The sequence below is a fragment of the Schistocerca americana genome, chromosome 2 (assembly GCF_021461395.2).
Source record: "Schistocerca americana isolate TAMUIC-IGC-003095 chromosome 2, iqSchAmer2.1, whole genome shotgun sequence".
Lineage (NCBI taxonomy): Eukaryota > Metazoa > Arthropoda > Insecta > Orthoptera > Acrididae > Schistocerca > Schistocerca americana.
Window position 1 is genome coordinate 111850753 of NC_060120.1, and position 24585 is coordinate 111875337.

A 24585-nucleotide genomic window follows, 5' to 3' on the forward strand; every position below is an offset into this window, starting at 1 on the left:
CAGGTATTATCTTTTTATCACTGAGTGTCTTGTATTTGTAAATCCTTGAATAGTGAGTTGTAAATTCTGTTACATGACCTATCCTAATAACATATTACTCATATGGCCTGCAAAGAAAGAATTTCAAGTGCAGAGATATTTTGTACCATGAATATGACTTGAAAAATACACTTACTACACTAAATCACAGACAATAATATAACAATAACAAATTTAAAACAAACCTATTAATACTGGCAGCTTTATGAACACTGTGATTTATGCTGATGTCCCTGCATTATTACACTAAACATTCTGGGGGACTCACCATGTGATACGCACACACACATAACAAAATAAAACAAAACATTCTATAATACAATGTGTTAGGAAGATGATGATGATGGTGATGATGCGTTGTTGTGGGTCTGTAAAATGAACTGACAAAGTTATACTGCACTGAGAAAATAAATTTTCATACAATAGTCATGTTTTGTGTCTAAAATTGCCAGATTCAACCTAGAGTGTAAGTAAAATACCTGGAGTGCATTTTGTCAAATGCAAATGACCTGTTGAAAAAACTTCATACTTTACATCACTGTCACCAGAATTTACAACATTATTGTTCACAGCTGATTACTCTTGAGAGTTACAAACAGTTGTTTAGTGACTGAATCATGGTGGGAAACATCAACATATCTCTGGTTCCTCTGAGAGATTGAGTCACATTAACTATGTGTTAGCCATCCAAAGGCGGTCCCAGGTAGACCATGGAAACTTCAGTGTTCCCATACACTGCAGACACCGAAGGATATAGTCTTTTATCTGGGAGACCTGTCAACAAATCATGAATGTCAAAATGAAAGAATTTACTGCTGAAATAGTCACAAGCATTATTTATGTGCATGTCAAGCATAAAAATGCTTCTTGAGGATAAAGTGGTAGTGCTACACCAACAAACTGAGAATTAATTGCACAACTGCTATGAAATATCTACCTATATCAAAGTTTGTGTACAAATTTGGAGCAGTCCAATGGAGTTTTACACCAGTTCACAGTCAGCAGCAGGACTGGATTAAGGTTCAACAGACAGAAGCAGCTACTTGGGGCATCAAACAACACAAGTCACCACTTGGGGCATCAGGTTGAGCAGCGCACCAGAGATGCCCCTAGTGCCAAATTTGTACACAGGGTGCATCACAATTAGTAGTGAAATAAATAAATAAATAAATGCTCACTAAATTTTATTTATTTTAAAGTTCTTGTACCAAGACCATAATGAATGTATTGGGAGGGAGGGCAGGAAGGGTAGTGGAGGTGACTAATGATGTTTCTTGTGTGGAACAAATGTTCTCAAAATGGCCCTGGCTTGCAGTCACATCTTTCAAAGATGAAGGTGACTTCAATTACTTTTGTATTCTAATTACCTAGCAGAAACATTCTATAGATCATAATCAGGCTATCTCATTATAATGCACAACATGTCTGCCCAGGATATCCTTCAGCAGTCAGCAGTGAAATGATATCCTATGATGTCACAGACGGTTGGTTTCTTATCAAAGTCCTAGTTAAGCACTGAGCTCAAAGTCTTGCCAACATAGCTAATGGGAGCAATACTGCGGCTGTTTTCGTGTTTCCATGTTTTAATAAGGAGAATTATGATAGTTTCCTATCAAACATTGTGAAGCTGCTCTGTCTCACTGCTTAAATTAAAAAGAGCAGAGCATCTAATGCCTTATAACTGACACTGGCATTAGAGAAGGGGCACAAGCTCAGACTTGGAAAGGATGGGGAAGGAAATTGACCAAGTAATTTTGTATGGAACCATCCTGGCAACCAACTGAATGATTTAGGAAAACCATAGAACATCTGCATTTCTGTGAACAGATGAGGCTTCGAAGCCCACTCCTCTCAAATGCATGTCACAGTGCCAGCTTGCTTTGTGTTTTCTTTTGCCTTCCTGTGAAGAGGAAGGGCAGTTGTAAACTTCAACAATGGTGCAACCACAACTCCAACTGTTCTTTTTATACAGCTCTGTGATGACAGAAACCTAGTTCAGACTAGCAGGGCAGGTAACTTTATTGAAATTCTTGGACACTGTTGGAGGGGTTGTCATCTGGAACCCTCTGGAGAGGACCATTCTTCATTACACTAGTTCTAAGTATCTCCCAGGTATATTTTGCTAACTGAAATGCTGCATAGTTCTCTGCAACTGAGTTGTGCTTAAAACCTGCCAGTCTCACATGCCTGTCTTACATCAGTGAGTGCCACTCCTCATTCCGTCCAGAAACAAGTTGCTTCTGATGCTGGCCTGAAATCTTTGGCACGGATGCACTGAGTCATACGCATTCACTGTATGCTCCAACCATTCCTGTACACTAGTCAACTGGCTGTGCCTGAACAAAAAGATAAAGGATCCAATCTGACAGAATTAATATTTCACTCTTCAGTAGAGTGTACACTGTTGCATAACTTCCTCACAGATTATTAATGTGTGCCAAACTGGAACTTTGATCTGAAACCTTGTCATTCATTCATGGGTACCCTTTGACTGACTGAGCAATCCAGGCATGGCTCATGACCCAACTTCACAAATTTACTAATCCCAAATACCTTGGTGGGTGCTATTCAGGTGGTTCTTTTCATGGACTTTTCACTTTCACAGGTATGTCCAAATAGGGAAGATATCAATGAAGAGCAGGCCTTTAGCAGTTTCTTACTGATAAGTATCTGGAATTATGGATGATGGGCATAATAAGACACTGAGCATACAGAGCAATCCCGTAGCAGCATTAGACATATATCTCTTCTAATTAACTGAGCTTCACTGAACACTGCGTGCACTAAAACTGTCACAAATCTGAAATTGTTGAGGAGTTTCATGATATGGTTGTTGAGAGTTTCAGTGTCTAGGCCTTTATGTGCTGGCAGCAACAAGGAACATATAATTGCCCTACATGGTACATTCAGTTAAAAAGAAACCACCCACAAGCTACTGACGAAGATGACATGTATGAGCAATTATTTCTTCATAGTGGGCAGGGTGCCACAGCCATGAATTTGTTGAATACTGGTGACAGTTTTTCCACCAAGGCTTTATTTAGTAAGACCACTTCTTAGCTACACAACTAACTTCAGCTTAAAAAGCCATTTTTGAGTGTTTACCTGTATAAAAAAGCACACTAAATTACCATGGCAAAAAAAGAACGCAATGGTGCAAATGTATCATAACTGAAAATTAGTTACCCGGAACTAAGTGCCATATGCATGAAAATGTGATGTGCTACTTTTCATGATAGTTAACATCACATATCTGTGATGTTTTGACATTTAGTCAGTGCACTTAACTTAGTCAATGTTACATCTTTACGCATCTTCTCGCATCTTAAGTGCACCAACTATTATATTGTTTGAATTTGCTACCATTTTCATGCATATGGCACCTTGCTCTGTGTAACTATTTCTGTATTACGAGGGTTGGAACTTTAATGGTGGCAACTATTTATTTACAGCTCGTACAAAATAGATACGCCTTTCAAAGTGTTTCTGACCTTCAAAGTAGTCACCAGCATTGGGTATAACCCATTGCCAGCGATGTAGAAGTTGTAGGATACTCTTAGCAGTGCCAGTTGTGTTGACAGTTCGAGCGGTGCAGTCTATTGGCCGACGAATTTGTAGTAGTTATGAAGTGAATGCCGTGAAGTGTTTCCTTCAGTTTAAAAATCGAGCTGAACTTACGAGGGCTTAAGTCAGGGGAGTGCAGTAGGTGGTATAGTACTTAGCAGCCCCATCAGTCAAACAAATCAGTAACAGCTTGCACTGTACGTGCTTGAGCACTTTTGATCTCCTTCCTCCCAGTGTTTGCCTATTAATCATCATTAGTCTTTACCATGCGTATTTCTTGATGACTATTTTGATTTATCATTAATCTGAGCAGAGTTAATGAGAAGACTAAGTTAGCACCTGCTGCTTTGCATGGTCTGCACAGATTTTATCTTTCTTTGTTCAAATTTTTATGTTGTTCATGAATTGCAACAACTTCTAAACTTTTCATGCTAAATAAGTTCACAGAAGCAGTGTCTGTGCAGAAAATACTTCTGACCAAAATGCGATTCTGGTAGCTGGAGTCAGAGGTTTTGTTAATCGTGCTTTTTGTACTCTTGTTGTGGTATTTACATCAAAACTTAATCCCCTAATACATATTTCTTTATATCCAACCAGTAAGTGAAACACTAATTTTCATATATTTACCTTTAAACGTTTAATGTAATAAAATATTTTCTTAAAAATTTTCATCCCTTTTTTTACCCCCTTAGTGGTTGAATTTACAAAAATGCTTAAACACACACACACATATATATATATATATATATATATATATATATATATATATATATATATATATATATATATATATATATATATATATATATTTTTTTTATTTCTGACTGAGAAACCATATACCAATTATTGTAGTTCTAGCTTCAAAATTGTCTTAATAATGACATTTTTCAAAAAGCCTTTCACCCTTATTTCACCTCCTTAGGAGCACAATTTCAAACAATCCCTTCTTAAACGATGCCAACATTATAAGATCCACACCCTCTCCTAATTTCAGGTTTTTATTCTTAGCAGTTTGGGTTGGGCGTTGATGAGTTGATGAATAAGTCTGGCCCTATTCCATCCCCTTAGAGGTAGAAACAAGTATTTTTTCCATTTCTAAATGAGAAGACAAATATCTGTTGTCATAGATACTGGTATAGCTTTCAAAATGCTTTCACACTCATATTTTCATAAAACATTTCACCTCCCTATTTCACCCCCTTAGGGGTTTAGTGTCATAAAACAGTGAAGTGTGTACTTTTTTATTTCTACAAGAGAAGGCAAATGCAAATTTACATAGATTTGTCTTCAAAAATTGCTTGCTTAATGAAATATTTCCATAAAAAATTCCATCGCCTATTTCTCCTCCACACAAGCTCAATTTCAGTGAAACATGTGGTTTTTATTTCCAACCAAGAAGCCAAATTCAAATTTTCATAGATTTACCATTAAAAATGGTTTCATAAGACTCCCCTTTAGGGGCTGAGTTTCCGAACCCACTGGAACACATTTTATTTTATTTATAACTGTTCCAAAAACACAAACACATGTTTTCTATTTTTAACTGAGGATTCAAGTACCAATTTTCATGAAATATTTTAGTACTTCTTTGATAATGATTTTTTCAAAAAACTTTCACCCACAGTTGCACCCCTGTAAGGGTCCAATTTCAAAAAAATGCTGAAACAATTTATTTCTTTATTTCTAACTAAGATACCAAACGCCGATTTATGCACGTATAGCTTCAAAACTGCCTTAATAGCAAAATGTTTTCAAAAACTTTTCATTCCCTTAGGGAAGCAATTTCGAAAAATCCCACCGTAAATGATGCCTACAGTGTACGATCAAAATCCTCTGTAAATTTCAAGTTTCTATCCTTAGTGGTTTGGGCTCAGCTATGATAAGTCAGTTAATGTGTCAGCCAGTGGGGACATTGCCTTTTATAAATAGAGGTTGTTACATCAAACAATGTCATGCTAGTCACAAGAAATCTAGTACTTAACTGATCTATTGTCATAGAGATTCAGATCATTCTATGCACTGTGTAAGGGCACTAGTGTCCAAAATTAAAGCAACAAACTGCTACTTCCCCATCCTGTATCTAATTCACGATATAATCATACAGACTGTCAACAGATGTCATTACGATCGTGTTCTGCATGGAAGACTGCATTCCAATCAATGGACAACCATGCCAGCAATGACATCACGGGGACTATCAAGCTGGGTAATGTTTGCAAGGTATTCCCACATCCACAATCGCTGTGTACACAGTCACAGACAGTACAGTATTCCACAGAGAAGATAACTATGTACACACTGCTTTGGAGGGCCATAGGAGGAATGGAAGCAGGGGAGTCACAAATTGATATAGCGCGATAGCTTAATGTGAATCGTTCTGTTGCTTCTTGGATCAGGTGACAGTTTAGAGAGACTGAAACTGTACCCCAGTGACCAGGACAGGGCCAACCCTATGTGACGCCAGAAAGAGTAGACCATTATTTGGCTATAACGACACGACAGTACCAACTTAGTACTGCGCTGCAACTGGCATCTGACCTTGCAGTATCCTCTGTATGTGTTATATTGAGGCAAATGGTGTACAGAAGGCTTCAGCAGAGTGACCTTTACTGTTGGAGACCTATTGTCTGTTTACCTCTGGCGTGTTTTCACAGAAGGGAACGTCTGAAGTGGAGCCGTCAACGTGCCACCTCGACCTTCGAACGGTGGTCCAACGTTCTTTTCCCAGATGAGTCTCGATTTGGTCTGGAGAGTGATTCCTGACAGATTTGCATCTGAAGGGCACGTGGAATATGATTTTGGGACCCAAACATTGTGGAAAGAGATCAATATTGAGGAGGATCCCTAATGGTGTGGGCAGGGATTATGTTCACCACTTGAAAAACTTTTCATGATATTGTACACATGAATCAGCAAGGTTTAACTACTGTCAAGTACCATGAGGAGATCTTGGGATCTCAGGCGAGGTTGTTGCGAGTTGCTGTGGGCCCAGACTTCATATCAATGTAAGATATTGCACCCGTGGTGTGATGCGCTTGCTCTCCTGATTTGGATCCCATAGAGAACGTCTGGGAGGCACTACAGAGAGGGGTTGCATCATGTCAGCAGCCATCAACCACTCTCTAAGCCTTTTGAGCAGCTCTGCAGGAAGAATGGGCATTATTGCCTCAACATGAGATTGATCACATCATTCACAGCATGTCCCATCATAGTCAGGCCTGTACTGGTGCCAGATGTAGTCACACCTCATATTGAGCACATTAATCAGTTGACGGAATGTGTGGGAAAATCCATTAAGTTGGCAAAAACGAAGAACATTTTTGTCTACTATTATGCAAGTTGCATATGATTACCTACTGTATTCTTTACAATGTTTCTATGTTAGTATCACCTGTTTATACTGTTTTGTGGCAAAATAAGAACAACCTTGCAAAATTTCCATTTGTTGTTTTAATTTTGTACACCAGTGTCTAATGTCACTAGCGCACTACACAGTGGAAAGTTATAATTGAGTTACCAGTACATGGCATTGTAATTAAACACACTCAAAAAGTCAAGAAATTAATTCACAAACATTTTCAAAGGTATGCAAAGTAGATAATTGTAGACAAATGTAAGCAGTAATGCAAACATCACTTACCTCTGAAAGCAACACCAAGGAACTCATAATTTTTTTCGAATGACAATGTATTATCATCACAATCGAGTATAACTCTTATTCTTTCGCCAACCTAAGACAAAACAAATAGAAACAGTAGTTAAGATTTGAGGATCACAAATCTACATATCTGTGTGATAATGACATATCAGTAATTTCATGTGTAACTTAAAACAATGATGATACCTATCAATGATAGAAACATTATGAAATTTAGCTTCTGCTTATTACCAAACTGATTCTGTTCTGAAGCAAAACAAAACCTGAGATGGACATATGGATAATGTGCTCAACCTTTGCAATACAAGTTGTGACTGGAAATGACAACAAAGTTAAATCAAATTACATTTAGAACATTCGTTTGTTTCCATTTGGACATTACATCATAAAGAAAAAACAAACAACTGGAGAAGCAGTAGCACCCTAAAGAAATACCAAAATGTGGTACAAATTTCTGGCTGGAATCAGTCCCAATCATTTTAGCTATCAGTTTCTTTACAACATCAATCACAACATTTTACATGAAAAGTACATTCATAAGCTTGTATAGCTCCTCTTTTTGTCTTGGTTATCTCTTTTGCTGTTTGGCTTATGCTTATGCGATATCTACCAACGCTTCCATATTTTTCTTAAGAAGTTATATTCCCCTAACATTTTTGTAATCATACATTTTATTTGTACTATTATTTCTGACCTACCTTTTTGCAACTCTATAAGCACACTTTAAGGGGTGCAGGGAGGGAGAGAGAACACCCATACTATTAGTAACATAAAATACTCATTACTTTCAATAAAAGTCATGATTAGTGATTAACTGGTACACTGACAGCTCATCTATGTCAGAGACATCAATGTCTACCTATTCTTCTCAAAACAAACTGTGATCGTGTTAGATACTGAATGTGGACATTTGATCAAATTTTCCAGTTTACTGCAGATCTAAAAAGAAAAACAAATAATACTAATTTCAAATCTAGACATGACATGCCTCAGTCAAGTTGTGAAATTTGTTTCAAATGCTCCCAATGTCACAAAGTGAAAATAACTATTTTCTTGGAAGAAAGATGGTAAAATCTCGTTGTCCAGCACCTCAATGTAACTGTTCTGATACAAGATAAATGTCACCTCAACCAAAGGACTGACTTTCATGTAATTTAAACATCCATGAAATGTCACAGTCTCTCCCATATTTTGCTGCTTCTAATTTGTTGTCTTCCTCTAAGGTTTTCAGAAGTTTACGGTAAACTTGTCAATGTGTATCATTCACACTTTATCATGATTGTGTTTTGTTTAATCAAATAGTGGATTTCCAGCCCACTGTTCCTGTTCTCTAAAACCAGGCAACTTTGTAGGCAGAAGTGAGTAAGGACTTCACTCTCACAACTGTGCACCAAATAATCTCCTAATACAATTTTCTTAGTTCCTACATCACTGAGGTGTGGACTTTTCCTTACAAGCTGTTACACATATTGGACATATTTACAGTTGTGGTATATTGTAAGCATATTGTGGTCAGAAATCTAATGTTAATTTCATGTGACTAGAAAGTTTCCAATGTCATCAAGCCAAAAATGTATCATACAGTGATACACGAGTGGATATGTGTAAATTCTGCTGTATGAACTTTAATTTGTCCAAAGGCAGTCACCCCTTTCTTGGCATTTCCTCTCAAATTTTGCATTTTTACACGACAAATGAGAGAGGCATTGAGCTATACTGCCTCCATGGAGACTGAATACTAATTTACAATCAACAAGTCTTTGATTCTCCTTTACCACTCCCTAATTGTTGCTCCTATTTCTTAAGAAGAGGAAACCAAATTTTAAGACACTTGAGAATATTTAGTCTTGTTTTGTGTGTTTTTGTTGTTTTTATTATTTCTGTGAATTCAGCAATCATGTATTTCATTATTCATTTTCCAGTTTTCCACACCTGATATTTTTCTTTACATCATATTTAGGAGTGTAGATTACTGATGCACTTAGTACACAAACAGTGATGGCATGCACTTCACACTGCTTTGTAGAGTGCAGATGGGGATGTACAACAAAGGTACAGAGAAGAAATATACAGGGTGGTCCATTGATAGTGACCGGGCCAAATATCTCACGAAATAAGCATCAAATGAAAAAACTACAAAGAAAGAAACTCGTCTAGCTTGAAGGGGGAAACCAGATGACGCTATTGTTGGCCCGCTAGGTGGTGCTACCATAGGTCAAACGGATATCAACTGCATTTTTAAAAAAAGGAACCCACATTTTTATTACATATTTGTGTCGTACATAAAGAAATATAAATGTTTTAGTTAGACCACTTTTTTCACGTTGCGATAGATGGTGGTGTAATAGTCACAAACGTATAAGTACGTGGTATCATGTAACTTTCCGCCAGTGCGGATGGTATTTGCTTCAGGATACATTACCCCTGTTTACCAATTGCGGAAAAGGTCAATATCGTGTTGATATATGGCTATTGTGATCAAAATGCCCAACGGGCGTGTGCCATGTATGCTGCTCAGTATCCTGGACAACATCATCGAAGTGTCCGGACTGTTCGTCGGATAGTTACGTTATTTAAGGAAACAGAAAGTGTTCAGCCACATGTGAAATGTGCCCAAGTAGGTGTTTTAGCTGCTGTCGCGGCTAATCCGCACATCAGTAGCAGACAAATTGCACGAGAATCGGGAATCTCAAAAACGTTGGTGTTAAGAATGCTACATCAACAACGATTGCACCCGTACCATATTTCTATGCACCAGGAATTGCATGGCGATGACTTTAAACGTCATGTACAGTTCTGCCACTGGGCACAAGAGCAATTACAGAATGATGACAGATTTTTCTGCACGCGCTCTATTTAGCGACGAAGCATTATTCACCTACAGCGGTAACGTAAACCGGCATAATGTGCACTATTGGGCAACGGAAAATCCACGATGGCTGCAACAAGTGGAACATCAGCGACCTTGGCGGGTTAATGTATGGTGCGGCATTATGGGAGGAAGGATAATTGGCCCCCATTTTATTGATGGTAATCTAAATGGTGCAATGTATGCTGATTTCCTATGTAATGTTCTACCGAAGTTACTACAAGATTTTTCACAGCACGACAGAATGGCGAGGTACTTCCAACATGATGGATGTCCGGCACGTAGCTCATGTGCGGTTGAAGCGGTATTGAATAGCATATTTCATGACAGGTGGATTGGTCGTCGAAGCACCATACCATGGCCCGCATGTTCACCAGATCTGACGTCCCCGGAATTCTTTCTGTGGGGAAAGTTGAAGGATATTTACTATTGTGATCCACTGACAACACCTGACAACATGCATCAACGAATTGTCAATATATGTGCAAACATTATGGAAGGCGAACTACTCGCTGTTGAGAGGAATGTCGTTACACGTATTGCCAAATGCATTGAGGTTGACTGACATCATTTTGAGCATTTATTGCATTAATGTGGTATTAACAGATAATTACGCTGTAACAGCCTGCGTTCTCATAAATTATAAGTTCACAAAGGTACATGTATCACATTCGAACAACCAAAATAAAATGTTCAAACGTATTTACGTTCTGTATTTTAATTTAAAAAACCTACCTGTTACCACCTGTTCGTCTAAAATTGTGATCCATATGTTTGTGACTATTACAGCGCCATCTATCACAAAGTGAAAAAAGTGGTCCAACTGAAACATTCATGCTTCTTTACTTACTACATGAATATGTAATAAAAATGGGGGTTCCTATTTTAATAATGCAGTTGATATCCGTTTGACCTATGGCAGCGCCATCTAGTGGGCCAACCATAGCACCATCTGGTTTCCCCCTTCAAGCTAGACAAGTTTTGTTCTTTGTAGTTTATGTGTTTAACACTTATTTCGTGAGATATTTGGCCTGGTCACGATCAATGGACTACCCTGTATAAATAAAAACAAAACAAAATGCGACAGATACCACTACATGAAATTCATTTTTGGGAGTGAATACAGAACATTACTCATAGCCACGTGAATAATGAACATGAAACAAGGACCAGTTTACAGCATCTATCTGCCACAACCTCTAGCCTTTCCTTGAAAAACTGGAGAATAAGGTTTTACAACAGCCTCAAGTGGAAGAGTACTGCTTGTGAAAGGCAGGAATCTACATATGAATCAGCATAGTTACAATCATTAATGTTCTTTAAATGATAGTTACCCCTCATCAGTCTAATGAACTACAAATTGTGAACTTGCGTATCACAGAAACTACTCAACTATGGTGAACTGATGTGTGCAACACAGAAACATGTAACAGAAAGCGGTATTTATATTAGCTTTCAAGTTCTTGCCCTTTTTATAATAAAAGTACACACACACACACACACACACACACACACACACACACACACACACACACACACACACACAACCATGCAGACAACCAAACACACACACTTTCTGCCACAGCATGACTGACTACTGTTGGTTGTCACCTATAGAAAGCAACCATGGAAGCTCCAGGTATGAATATAAGTAATGTAGGAAAAGACAGATTGCTACTTATCACACAGAAGACAAGTTAAGTTGCAGACAGGCACAGTTAAAGGAAACTTACTTACAGCTGGGACTGAAACCTTTATATAAGTGTCTTTTCATTGTGCCTGTCTGCAACTTAACATGTCTTTTATAAATAAGTAGCGCACTATTGAAAGCAGTTGCCTGGGCTGATGGAGGTGGGGCGGGGGGTCTGATGGACACACAAGGCAAGGAGGAGGTAGTGGGATATAGCGAAGCAGATCTTTCAACAGATGAGTCAGTGGCGACACAAGTCAACAAAAGGTGTTCAGACAGTACTGGCATAAGCTGTCACCAGCATGAATATCAATAGTACGCGCTGGATCAAGCGCGCCTATTAGAAGAGACGCCAAAGACAGACTCGCAAGCAACGTACCGCCGACACCCTCTCGACCACAAGTATTTAGAATGCCGCCACTGACCAGAGGGCTCAGTCTCAGTCAACCTCAGTCTGAGTCTCAGTCACTAGCTCAGTCACTAGTTCAGTCACTATCCTAGTTGGCTCCGTCAGTTCACATCACTGGCTACAAGAGTGTATAGCGACTGGAGTAGTGTTTATAGCGGGACTTGTACTTCACCAGCAGTGCGGCAATGTGGTCTATTATTTGATGTGCTTGTACCACAATACACGGATTCTCTTTAAGATAATATAAATAAAGAACCCTGCAACATGTTGCAGTTGTGCTGTAGAAAGAGGATACCGTCCACCAAACAACATCCTCTGCCTTGATTCCTATGGTACAAGACTCAACAGCGGCAATGAGGACAATACAGTGGGGATGGAGATGCAACAGTATCGATTAGGATACAGCAGTGGCAATGAGGATAATTCCGTGGGGATCAAAGTTAATCAACTTGGCCGACGATTTTGCTTACTTCTCTTGTAGCTTGCAGGAATGCTCATTTCTATTTGCTCAATTGTTGTTGTGTTCTTGCATGTATTCCAGGAGGGTGCCACAGAACTAATGAAATTTCTCTTTTCAGAAGTTTTTCTTGTTTTTTGATATAATGTATTTGTGTAAACCATGGCTACCCTGCGGCCTCCACCCCCTGCCCCCTGCCCCCTGCACCTCAGCCTCAGACGACCAATATGATCGATCTAACACAAGCTTTTCAGTTTCAGGACCAACAAATTGCTGCCTTACTGATGATGGGACAACAACTACTGGCTGAGCAAGCTGCGTCAGCCACACGACCAACCAACAAACTAGCCCAACGAGTGCTGCTGACCAACATACCAATGTTCCAGCAATTTAACAACTAACTGACTCAGTTCCAAGCACATTGTCAAGTTCATCAGGTTGAAGGTACTGTAAAGTTAGAATACTTCCTTTCAATTGTGGGGTCCCCAGCGTTCAGGTTAATACAAAAACTATTCCCAACTGCTTATCCCAAGGAACTCAACTATGACCACGTAATTGCAGCATAACTCAGTGTTATGACCAGCAAGTCCAAGTAGCTGCAGCTAGATATCTTTTCTTACATTTGCAGAAAAAGCCAGAACAGACGTACCGTCAGTGGTACACAGAATTAATGAGCATGACTAGGAAGTGTAAATTTAAGTGTAGTTGTGGCAACTTTTACAGTTATTTAATGATAAGGGATGCAATAACATTCAATATCCCAGATAGTAGAATATGGGGCCAGATTCTAAAGTACTCAAATCCATCACTTTCCCAAGTGTTTCAAATCTTAGAGCAATATGATCCAGGTGCCACAGCGGCTGATAAGTTTGACCAGGCACCGATTTGTGGGTCGAGTTGCCCCTTGTTCGCAACCACCCCTAGCAGCCCCATAACGAGCACGTACACAGCCATGCAGACAGCCACATAGACATGTAAACAGGCCTGTGAATTTAGTGAAGTCTTGCCCTAGATGTTTTGCTCACCATAAAAGACAGGATTCCCCATCACGTAACACAACATGTTACACATGTGGAGAAAAGGCTATGTCCCAGCAACTTGTTTGCAATGGCAGAGAAACACCAATTTTGCCCACTCCCAGAAAAAACAGGCTTGTGCACATGCAGTGGATGTTGTGTTTTCCAAACCTACAACAGCCTCTGACAAAAGTAAGATTAAGGTTGTGCTTTCTTCTCGCCCTATTGCTGTGCAACGATGTTCTAACAAACTATTTGTCTTATTATGAATTGCTATCCATCGTGTGAACTTTCAGTTAGACACAGGTGTCTCAGTAACTTTGCTTAATCATGCCATATACAAACAATTAGGCTCACTTTGTCTTCCTAAATCTAGCAAGCACTTCACTGCTTACAAAAAAACAGGAAATTCCAGTGCTTGGACAGTGTAGCTTGCCTGCCACTTACAAATTTCACGCTAGGACAGTGAATTTTACTGTGTTGAAATAAAGATATAGTGAGAACATGTTCAGTTTAGATGCCTTTGATTTGCTTGGCCTTTCAGTATTGGCTGTTGCACCAAACGAAAGTGTCAGTAGCTTGCTTAAAGAATTTCCTGAATTATTTTCCAAAGGAATGGGAAAAGATAATAACTTTGTAATGCATGTTACATTGAAAGACAATGCACAGCCTAAGTTTTTCCATGCCCGCCCTGTTCTAATTTCTTTATGAGACAAAGTAACCAGTGGATTGAAAGAATTGCAAGATAATGGTGTAATTGCTCCCATTCAAGCTAGCCAATGGGCAAGTCTTTTGTTTTGTTGCCTAAGCCTTCTGTCGCATCTGCACTTGTATTGACTTCAAGTCTACAGTCAATCACATACAATAGTTGATACTTATCCAACAGCTCGACCTGACGAACTGATGGACGGGCTTGGTGGAGGACACTACTTTTCTAAGACAGATTTGCATGATGCATACTTGCAAATTCCATTGGATGAAGAAACACAGAAAGTGTTTGTTGTAAATACACACTTAGGACAGCTCAAGTATTTGTTTGACCTCAGTGCATTGGAGAAGTATGTGCAGAAAATGTGGAATGAGGTACCCTCCGCCACGCACCGTATGGTGGACTGCGGAGTATGTATGTAGATGTAGATGTTGTGTTTCCGCACCCACCATTTTTCAACGTTACTTGGAGCAGGTGACTGCAAAAGTGCTGTTTAGTTCAAACTACCTGGCGATATTGTCATCTCAGGTTATATTGCCAGGAACATATCGCCAATTTGTGTACTCTTTTTCAAGTGTTGTCAGAAGACAACGGTGTGGCAGTTTGGGTGGGGAGTGGGGGGGGGGGGGGGGGGGGGGGGGGGGCGGGGAATGTGCCGGTGTAAGCTGTCGCCAGCATACCGGTCAGCAAACATGTAGCGAGATCAATAGTAGGCACTAGATCAAGCACACCTATCAAGAGAGAGGCCAAAGACAGACTCGCAAGCAATGCGCTGCCAACACCCTCTTGACCACAAGTATTTAGATTGCCGCCGCTGACAGGAGAAAAGAGTCTCAGTCACTATCCTAGTTGGCGTCTGTCAGTTCACATCACCAGCTATGAGAGTTTATAGTGACTGGAGTTGTTTTTATAGTGGGACTTTCACTTCAACAGCAGTGAGGCTAACATGGACTATTATTTGAAGAGCTTGTATCATAACACATGGATTCTCTTAAAGATAAGTAGCTTCCTGTTCATGTAAATAAAGAACTCTGTTAATACATGTGTGCAGTTGTGTTGTAGAAAGAGGATACCAGTCAACAAACAAAGTCCTCTCCCTTGATTCCTATAGTACAAGACTCAACACAGATGGTAGACCATAAAACAGATATTGAGAAAAGGCAGGGGAAGCGACAGAAAAAGGGATGAGGAGAAGGGTGGAAAAAAGGAGAGGAACATGGAGATGAAGATGGAGACAGGAAGGCGAGAAGGATGGGGGGGAGGGGGTGGGCGAGGGGTGGAGAGGGGAGGGGGGGGAGAGGGGAGAGGGGGAGGGGGGGAGGGAGAGTGCCTGCATGGTGTGGGGAGAAAGGAGTACAGAATTTGGACAGGAAAGCAATGGTGAAGATAAAAGAAAGAAGAGAGGAGGAAAAAGGTACGGTGAGGTTGTGGGAAATAGGTGAGCAGAGATTTAGATTTAGGTCAGGGAAATTGCATATCCTGTGCTCTCACAATCCCCCCCCCCCCCCCCCCCCCAACAAATTTCCACTAACGTGTTTTCCACTTCCTCACCTAATCTCTTTCCTTCTCTCTTCTGTCCTTTTCACTCCTTTCCTGCCCTGATTCTGTACTCCCTTCTCCCATCATTCTTCCTCCCCACAACATATGGGGTCTCTCTCTCTCTCTCTCTCTCTCTCTCTCTCTCTCTCTCTCTCTCTCTCTCTCTCTCTCTCCTCCCCTTCCCCCCTTTCTTCAACCCTCTCCATTTCTCTTTCCCTTTTCCTCTCCATCTTCCTCTTGATCTTCATCGTTCCTTTCCCCCCCCCCCCCCCTCCCCACCCCTCTCTCCCATCCTCTGCCCCTCTCCGTATCTCTTTTATGTTCTAGCCTCTGAATTCCTTTCATCTTGTTGTGTAGCCACTGAACAATCTGATAAAAGACCTGCCCTGTTCTATCCCACTACCCCCTCCTTGCCTCGCGTGTCCTCCTCTACCCCTCTTCATCTCCATCGGCCCATGTAACTGCTTTCAGTAAACAGTAATCAATTATCTTGCTGCAACTATGGGAATGTGTGTTTGGATGGGTGTCTGTGTGGTTGTGTGTTTGTATGTGTACTTTTACTATAAAAAGAGTAAAAGCTCAAAAGCTAGAGTGAATACTGTTCTCTGTTAAGTGTTCGTATGCTCCACACATCAGTTCGCTACAAGTGAATGGTTGCCTTTCCCTTATTTTAAGTACTGTTCCATTCAGAAATTTCCACTATTGTTATATCACAGGAACTGAATTTTCTAATAAAGTTCACTGCCAAAATGATCTTATTTCATTAATTACATAATTAAATTATCTCTTTGCTGTTGCATGGGCTGCATACTGCAGTACTGTTGACAACAGATACTTCAGAGACTTACTGTCAAAGGCTGCCATAGTTACACTAACCAAGGAACACGAGCATTCAAAGAAACAGGAGTGCTTATGTTTGGCCTTAACTATTCACCATCTTTTGAGTGTTAATTCATTTAGGTCAGATACTCTTCTTGGGTCCCCAAAGTGTTACCTCATCTGTAGCAGATGTTTTTCATGGATAATTATAGTGTAAAAACGGCTGCCACATCCACACTCATATAACATTGCAAGCTTTCCATGCATTCTCACAATTACTGGTACTGCTATCTCACCATCATATTTCATGGATATCCCGTCAGAGAACTGTTGTAGACCAGAAAATACTTTTTGCATTAAGTTACTTCAATCAGCCCATACCTTTACATATTTTTTTCTCTATGTCCTTACAACACCATATTTTTCTTTTTTTGTATACTCCAGTTTTCATCAGGACTAAACTGTCATCCTAATAGGCCGTGTAGGATTTTCATATGAAGTTAGCTGAATTATGTCCTGGGGATGTTACAAAGCCATGGGACTTCAATATGGAACCTTCCACATGTTACCAGAAATTATGTTGATGCCTGTGATGGAGAAACATTAGCAGCAATGCTGAGTCTGTTAAATGGTAGATAACTCAGCTTATTTCCCTACAGCCTTTCAGCATCGTGCACCCATTTCCATGCACCACCACTGTCCTGGTTAAAGCGGTTGAACATTCTGATCTCAACAGCATTTTTGATGACAGAATTCCAGTAGGTAGATGTAAGGACTTAGATACTTGTTTCATTGAATATAATAACATGTTTGTTTATTAAATCGTGTTTTGCAAAGGAAATGTGTCGAAACTGTGACTTTTTAACGATGTGTTGGTGTTTTATTCTCAATTCCGAAATCATTTGTATTGGCAAACCAGTTTAACACCAGTTTAACAGCTACCATATTCATAAGGAATTTTACTAATTACAGGAACACTGAGACTACACAGCATCTCTCTAGTTTTCTTGCGTAGTTGGAAAAATGGAATGAATATCTTTTCTTGTCCAGGACTCAGATGCTGAATGCAGCCTCACAAACAACCATACAATTAGGTCTGATGAAAGAAAATCTTATGCTGTGCAGCTATCTACTTGGATTTTGTCATCAAAGAAGCTTCCGAGATCAAAATGTTTAACAACAACTTTAAATAGGACAGTCACTACACTCATGAATGGGTACTCAATTTGCGAAGTCTACAGAGAAATATGCTTAGTTATTTACCATCTAATGGAATGAGCATCACTAAAAATGTTCCTCCACAATAGAAATCAACATAATCTCTGGTAGAATACGGAAGCTCCATGACTGTAAATTAAAAAGCTCCCACCCAATAAAAACTCTATAATCAATTATTAAATAATAAACACTTGAAATAAAAATTGTAGTATGACAGTTAACTTCTGATAAGAATGACAGAGGAAGTAACTGAAAGCTTGAATATAAAAAAGTTTGAGTATAAAAATAAATCTGATATGGTAAGAAAAGCACGAAATGTTTTTAGTACAAGAATGTCTTTGGCTTTATTTTCATTGTCACCATTGTGAAGTGTCAAAGGAGAATAATGAGTGAAACATAAGTCATAAAAATAAAATATAGGGATAATGAGATCCTCACTATTCAGGAGAGAACCAGGGAATCACTATCATCCATCCAGGATAACTGAAAGTCAGCAATAAGGAGTTGCTGGTACTCTGGATTTAAATGGCATTTTCTGAGTGAGCTGCAACAACTCCATGGGATCACTACTACTTTGGATTCAAGAATGACAATCTTCAATTAACAAAGTGACATTCTGGAAATAATGCCAGATGAGATTTATAAAACTATTCACGGTAGAAAGAAATGTAATGTGCCTCAATTTGGTGTTTCAATGGAGATTATTAAAGAAAGAGAAAAGTTAATGCAACAGGAACTTTGAAAATGATTTACAGGATAATGGAAAGAAATACAATAGCCCAAAACTAGATCAGAGCTATAAATGCTCTACTTCATAAGAAAGGAGATGGATGAGATGTAAAATACTAAAGATTTATCAGTCTCCTTTCCAGATATTCATTAAAATTATCACAATAAACCATTAATTTTACTCACGTAATTTAATAAGTTGGCTATGGAAAAGGTTACAGCACAGTGTATCATTTGCAAGTTCTGAATGAAATTATAAAATGGAGCAATGAGTTGAATTATGACTTTTGCTGTGGCTCATACATTTTTTGAAAGCTTTGACTCAGTTTCAACAAAATCTATGCTAACAACCCTTGAGAAACAGGAGTAATTCAGTAGAAATACGTCAATGTTACAGGCTCTATTAGAATTCATCAAGACTGTGTGAAGTTCAGAACTGAAGCTGGGGATCATACAAGCAAATACAATAATACCAAACTATTCACAGCAGTTCAAGAAGAAATTTTCAGATTCTTAAATTGGAAAACCAAAGAAGGAATGGGTGTTAATGGTACATGTCCGAACTGTCCTCTTTTTGTAGGTGACTTTGTACTGATGTATCTAGAGTAGATAAACTTCAACTACCAGTAGAACACAAAAAATAAAGTTTGAAAGGAGGCCCGAAAATCAATTATAATTAAGTATAAAATAATATATAATCAGCACACTGAAGTGAAAATAGCACAAATTAAAACTGAAATTATTGAGTTTATGTATTTAGGGAAGCTAAAGACAATAACTAAATGGACTGAAGAAGAAATTAACATAAGATTAAAAATTACCAGGAATGTATTTAGGAAAGCAAGAAGTGTCTCTGAAACTAAGCTTTCAAGGTGTCTGAAAGAGAAAGTTTACAGTCAGCTTTGACTCAAGGTGGGGAGACCTGAACTTTTAAGGCGAAAAATATTTGGAGACTGAGGGTTACTAGGCGTACTATGGATGGTTGTGTGCTGCGTATCATTAGATGAGGCATAAAAACAAACAAATGGGTCACAGAACATATTGATATAGAAGAAATAATTGTGACTGTAATCAAAATGAGACTTATAGCCAGGAAAACTGATGGTAGATGGCCTTAAGGAAATTGTTTACTGGATTCCAATAGATATCAGTACCAGTAATGTATTTGTCCAAGGATCGTTTTACAATGATCAGATTCCATCAGTTTAAGGGTACGCTTATGCTGTAGCCTCACTGCTGATACATTGCTTCTTACTGCTTTCTGGGAACCTTGTTACACTTACAATGCAACCTTGCTGCTGGCACATTGCTTCATGTTGGTCCCACAGCATCTTGTCTTCCACTGAGGATCTTTACTCTTCAGCTGTTCACAGTGCTAGTTGAGTGGATTACTTGCAGTGTGTGAAGCAAAAAATATGTTCTATGCAACGTTTGATGGCAACAATAGCAGATCATTTATGCAAAAAATGTGGTTACTGAAAATGAGAAAGAAGAAGTGGTATGGATGCATTTTTTGAAAGTAGATCATCCATACTGCTCATATTTTCATTAATTCTAACAACAGCTCAAAAATTATCCACAGTTCTTTTTCAGACAGTTACATATATCACAACATTTTTTCGAGTTTATTTTACATATCACTGAACCAGAATATCTCAATGAAAAAAACCAATTTCTGAAAATATAATTCGATGAACAAGAAGTCTACTCACGGAAGCTTTTGGGCCCAGTGGTTCCTTCCTCTGGTAGAAGGGTTGAAGAGAAAGAAAAGAGAGTAGAAGAAAAAGGCCTGAAGAGGCTTTGGAAATGAAGAGAGTTATGGAAAAATTGCCCAGAACCCCATGTCAGAAGAGACTTACAGGGCAGTAGCCTTTCCTTCTCATCCTGCCTGGTAAGTCTCCCCTGACTTTCCCATAGATCTTCCCACTTCCTAAACCCTGACAGTTCTTTTCCTTCCCCTTCAACCCCCCTGCCAGAAGGAGCCACTGGCTCCGAAACTGTGTCCACTTCATTAACTTCTATGCATTGAACCAGAACAGTTTGAGATATAAAGATCTGACCCAAAATTATTGGTATAATTCCTATTGAAGAGCTACTTATAATAGTACTAACTCTGAGGTAATACTTTGTCAGTTTTTATCCACATCTCCTTCCTACAATAAATTTTCTACTTGCAGGTTTTCGAGCTGATACACTCGGAGGAAAAAAAAAAAAAAGAAAATGATAAATTAGGTGGAACAGAGCAACTAATTTCCAAAGAGTATTACACCTAACATTGTCCATAAGAAGCAGTTCTGATGACCTGTATGCTACTAGTCAAAGTTAGATCTGCATCCAAAAACTGCTGAAATAAGTGCCTGTTTACAATCACTACTTAGAGTTCTCACACCATTACTGTCTATGTATGGTGGTTTCATTTGTTGGATACTACAAAGTTAGACACGAACTATCTCTCGAAAGACTATTTACAAAGTTTCAAGTACCACCATTAAGTGATGAATCTAGCAATATACTTCAGCTCTCTATACATCACTATTGCAGGGATCGTGAAAATAAGATTAATTTAATTACAGTTTGCACACTTCCATTTAAGAAGTCATTTTTCTCTGCCCTTTACCTTAATATATTGCACAATGGGAAGTACCTTCTGCAGTGCACTTTGCAGGAGTTTACAGAGTATGAATGTACAAGAGTGGTTTGAAAAATTCTCAGAATCACCAGGAGAGGTCAGTGCTAGCACAACGAGTTGTTCACGTGATATTCATTGGACTGTTACTAGTAAACACGTGCCATGTCAGTGCTCTTGGAAGAGAGCTGTGGTGGTGGTGATGTGGCTTTGTTGTTGTTCCCGTGTAGTGATTTGTGAAGATGGAAAAAAAAAAAAAAAAAATCAAGATTCGAGCAGCGATTAAGTACTTCATAAAGAAAGATATGAAAGCAAAAAGACTTTCATGTTGATTTCCAGATTACACTGGGGGACTCTGCTCCTTCATATTCAACTGTTGCCAAGTGGACAAACGAATTTAAATTTGGTCGGGAGAGCTTAGATTATGATCCGCGCAGTGGTCTGCCAAGATGTGTCCCTATTCCACAAATCATTGTAAATGTGCACAAAATAGTCATGGAGAATCGTCAATTGAAAATGCATGAAATTGCTCACACTTGCTAGATGTCATCTGAATTGGTATATCACAATTTAACTGAAGAATTAGAAATGAAAAAATTGATTCACTTCAAACGAAGAATTGATAGCTGGAGTTGACAACTATTTTGCAGGCTTGGAGAAACCTAATTTTCGATGTGGGATCAAGGCACTGGAACATCGTTCGACCAAGTGCATTAATATACAAGGAGATTACACTGAAAAATAAAAAAAAAATTCAGTGATGTAAATACTTCTTTTGTATACCATTCTGAAAACTTTTCAAACCACCCTCGTTTATGCAGATGCATGCCGTGTGAGAAACCACACGATGATGCTGGTTCACAGGTAGGCACAACAAAAAGACTGTCACAATATAAGCTTTCAGCCAATAAGGCCTTTGTCAAAAAATGGACCCCCCCCTCTCCCCTGCACACACGCACACACACACACACACACACACACACACACACACACACACACACACAAATGCAACTCACATACACATGACTGCAAAGCGTATCCTGTGAAAGTCTTTTTGTTGTACCTATAAGTGACTCAGCATCTCCACTGTATGGTGAGTAGCAACTTTCCTTTATGTAATATTGTTACATTCCATCTTGGATTTTCTATTGTTTGAAACCACACAATGAGGAGCACTCAAACATGGCACTGTTAGAGTGACATGGAAGCAGCCAACCACAGCTCAAGTATCAGTACATGCAATGAGGTAACGGCATAAACACACCCTAATTCAGGGAAAATGTAAGTCGTATATACACCCAAACACACAAAAAAATCAGAACGGCCAGACAGAGCAGGAGCTGCCATCCTCCCTAAAATGAGGCCTGTATCTTAATAAGTGTACTATTTCAGTCAGTTATACCTAGTGTATAGCTCTCTTGCATCTGTACATGCTTGGAACAAATTGGCTTGTTAACATAAAAAATAGAAACAAATTACCGAGGAAATGACCATTTATACCTGGAACATAATACTGAAAGTGAGTAACTGCTGTTTGTTTAAAGGAGCCATTTGCTACCTAAACAACAACCAATCAGGAAATGAGCTTAGGCAACAGCTTCTGTTCTGTTCTCTGTTATTACATCACTCTGCTTCCTCTCTTATCAGCTACCACAGAGTGCTGCAGATGATACTTGCAGCTGGTAACATAATAATGTAATTATATATATTGTTTGTTGTTTGTATTGTTTCCCTAAGCAGAATGGGTGGAACTAGACGTGAAAAGAAACAGGTAAGTGATGCTGCTAAGTAAACACAATACTGCTCATTGATAGGGAACATGTGAAAGTATCCAGAGCTGAAGTGTATAGCTGTTGCTGCTGCAATCATATTGTGTGTGCTGGTCAAGGGAAACTGCCAGCATTACTCCCTACCACACTTGACTGTCAGTCACATTTTTATGTTGACCGAGGTACACAAGACATTAGGACTAACATATTGTAAAGTACATAGGAGGCCTTTGTCCAGCAGTGGCTGTCAAATTAGAGAGAGAGAGAGAGAGAGAGAGAGAGAGAGAGAGACCAGAACTCTAAGGGACAGTAAACTGATACAAATAGGTTGGTTCAAATGGATCTGAGCACTACGGCACTATGGGACTTAACTTCTGAGGTCATCAGTCCCCTAGAACGTAGAACTACTTTAACCTAACTAACCTAAGGACATCACACACATCCATGCCCGAGGCAGGATTCGAACCTGCAACCGTAGCGGTCGCGCAGTTCCAGACTGTAGCGCCTAGAACCACTCGGCCACCCCGGCCGGCCAAATAGGTTGAGTTCACACTATTATGTAACAGGCCTGGACATACTCTAGCTGCAACAATGGTTTCAAAAGATCACACCAAAGTAAATGTCACATTCCCACACACTTTGCACAACTTGGGACAAAGTTATCAATCAAAAACTGGACAGTGCTGGCCATGAATGTTCAGTTTCCAAGATTATTTTGGTGAAGGGGGAAGCGTACCCAGAGCAGATATGATGGCTTAAATAATTATTGTGTGCTTTAGTTATGAGATTCATGCGGGTTCTTGCTAGTTTTCACAGAGCCTTACAACTTTTCTCACAAATATGTTTGTCCTATGAGCAGGAAATTATGGAAGATTTGGTGGAATATTTGAATTATTCTGGATGGAAGGAAGAAATATTTGAATGTGAATAGTATGAAAAAGAATCATAACCAGATAAACTACAGTCCAACTACTTATGTTGTTGTTGTGGTCTTCAGTCCTGAGACTGGTTTGATGCAGCTCTCCATGCTACTCTATCCTGTGCAAGCTTTTTCATCTCCCAGTACCTACTGCAACCTACATCCTTCTGAATCTGCTTAGTGTATTCATCTCTTGGTCTCCCTCTACGATTTTTACCCTCCACGCTGCCCTCCAATACTAAATTGGTGATCCCTTGATGCCTCAGAACATGTCCTACCAACCGATCCCTTCTTCTGGTCAAGTTGTGCCACAAACTTCTCTTCTCCCCAATCCTATTCAATACTTCCTCATTCGTTATGTGATCTACCCATCTAATCTTAAGCATTCTTCTGTAGCACCACATTTCGAAAGCTTCTATTCTCTTCTTGTCCAAACTATTTATCGTCCATGTTTCACTTCCATACATGGCTACACTCCATACGAATACTTTCAAAAATGACTTCCTGACACTTAAATCAATACTGGATGTTAACAAATTTCTCTTCTTCAGAAAC

The 24585-nt window shown here is 39.2% G+C and overlaps 1 protein-coding gene across 1 annotated transcript in view; it reads right to left on the reverse strand.

The window, feature by feature from the left end:
• Nucleotides 1–678: 678 nt before the first annotated feature.
• LOC124595239 (F-box/SPRY domain-containing protein 1) overlaps nt 679–24585 on the reverse strand; it is a 64691-nt gene continuing 40784 nt past the window's right edge. The window contains exons 2-3 of the mRNA XM_047133898.1: nt 7244–7334; nt 679–813 (exon numbers count right to left, since the gene is read on the reverse strand). Coding sequence (XP_046989854.1) covers nt 719–813; nt 7244–7334 — 186 coding nt within the window. The 3' untranslated portion in view covers nt 679–718. The remainder of the gene's footprint in view (nt 814–7243; nt 7335–24585) is intronic.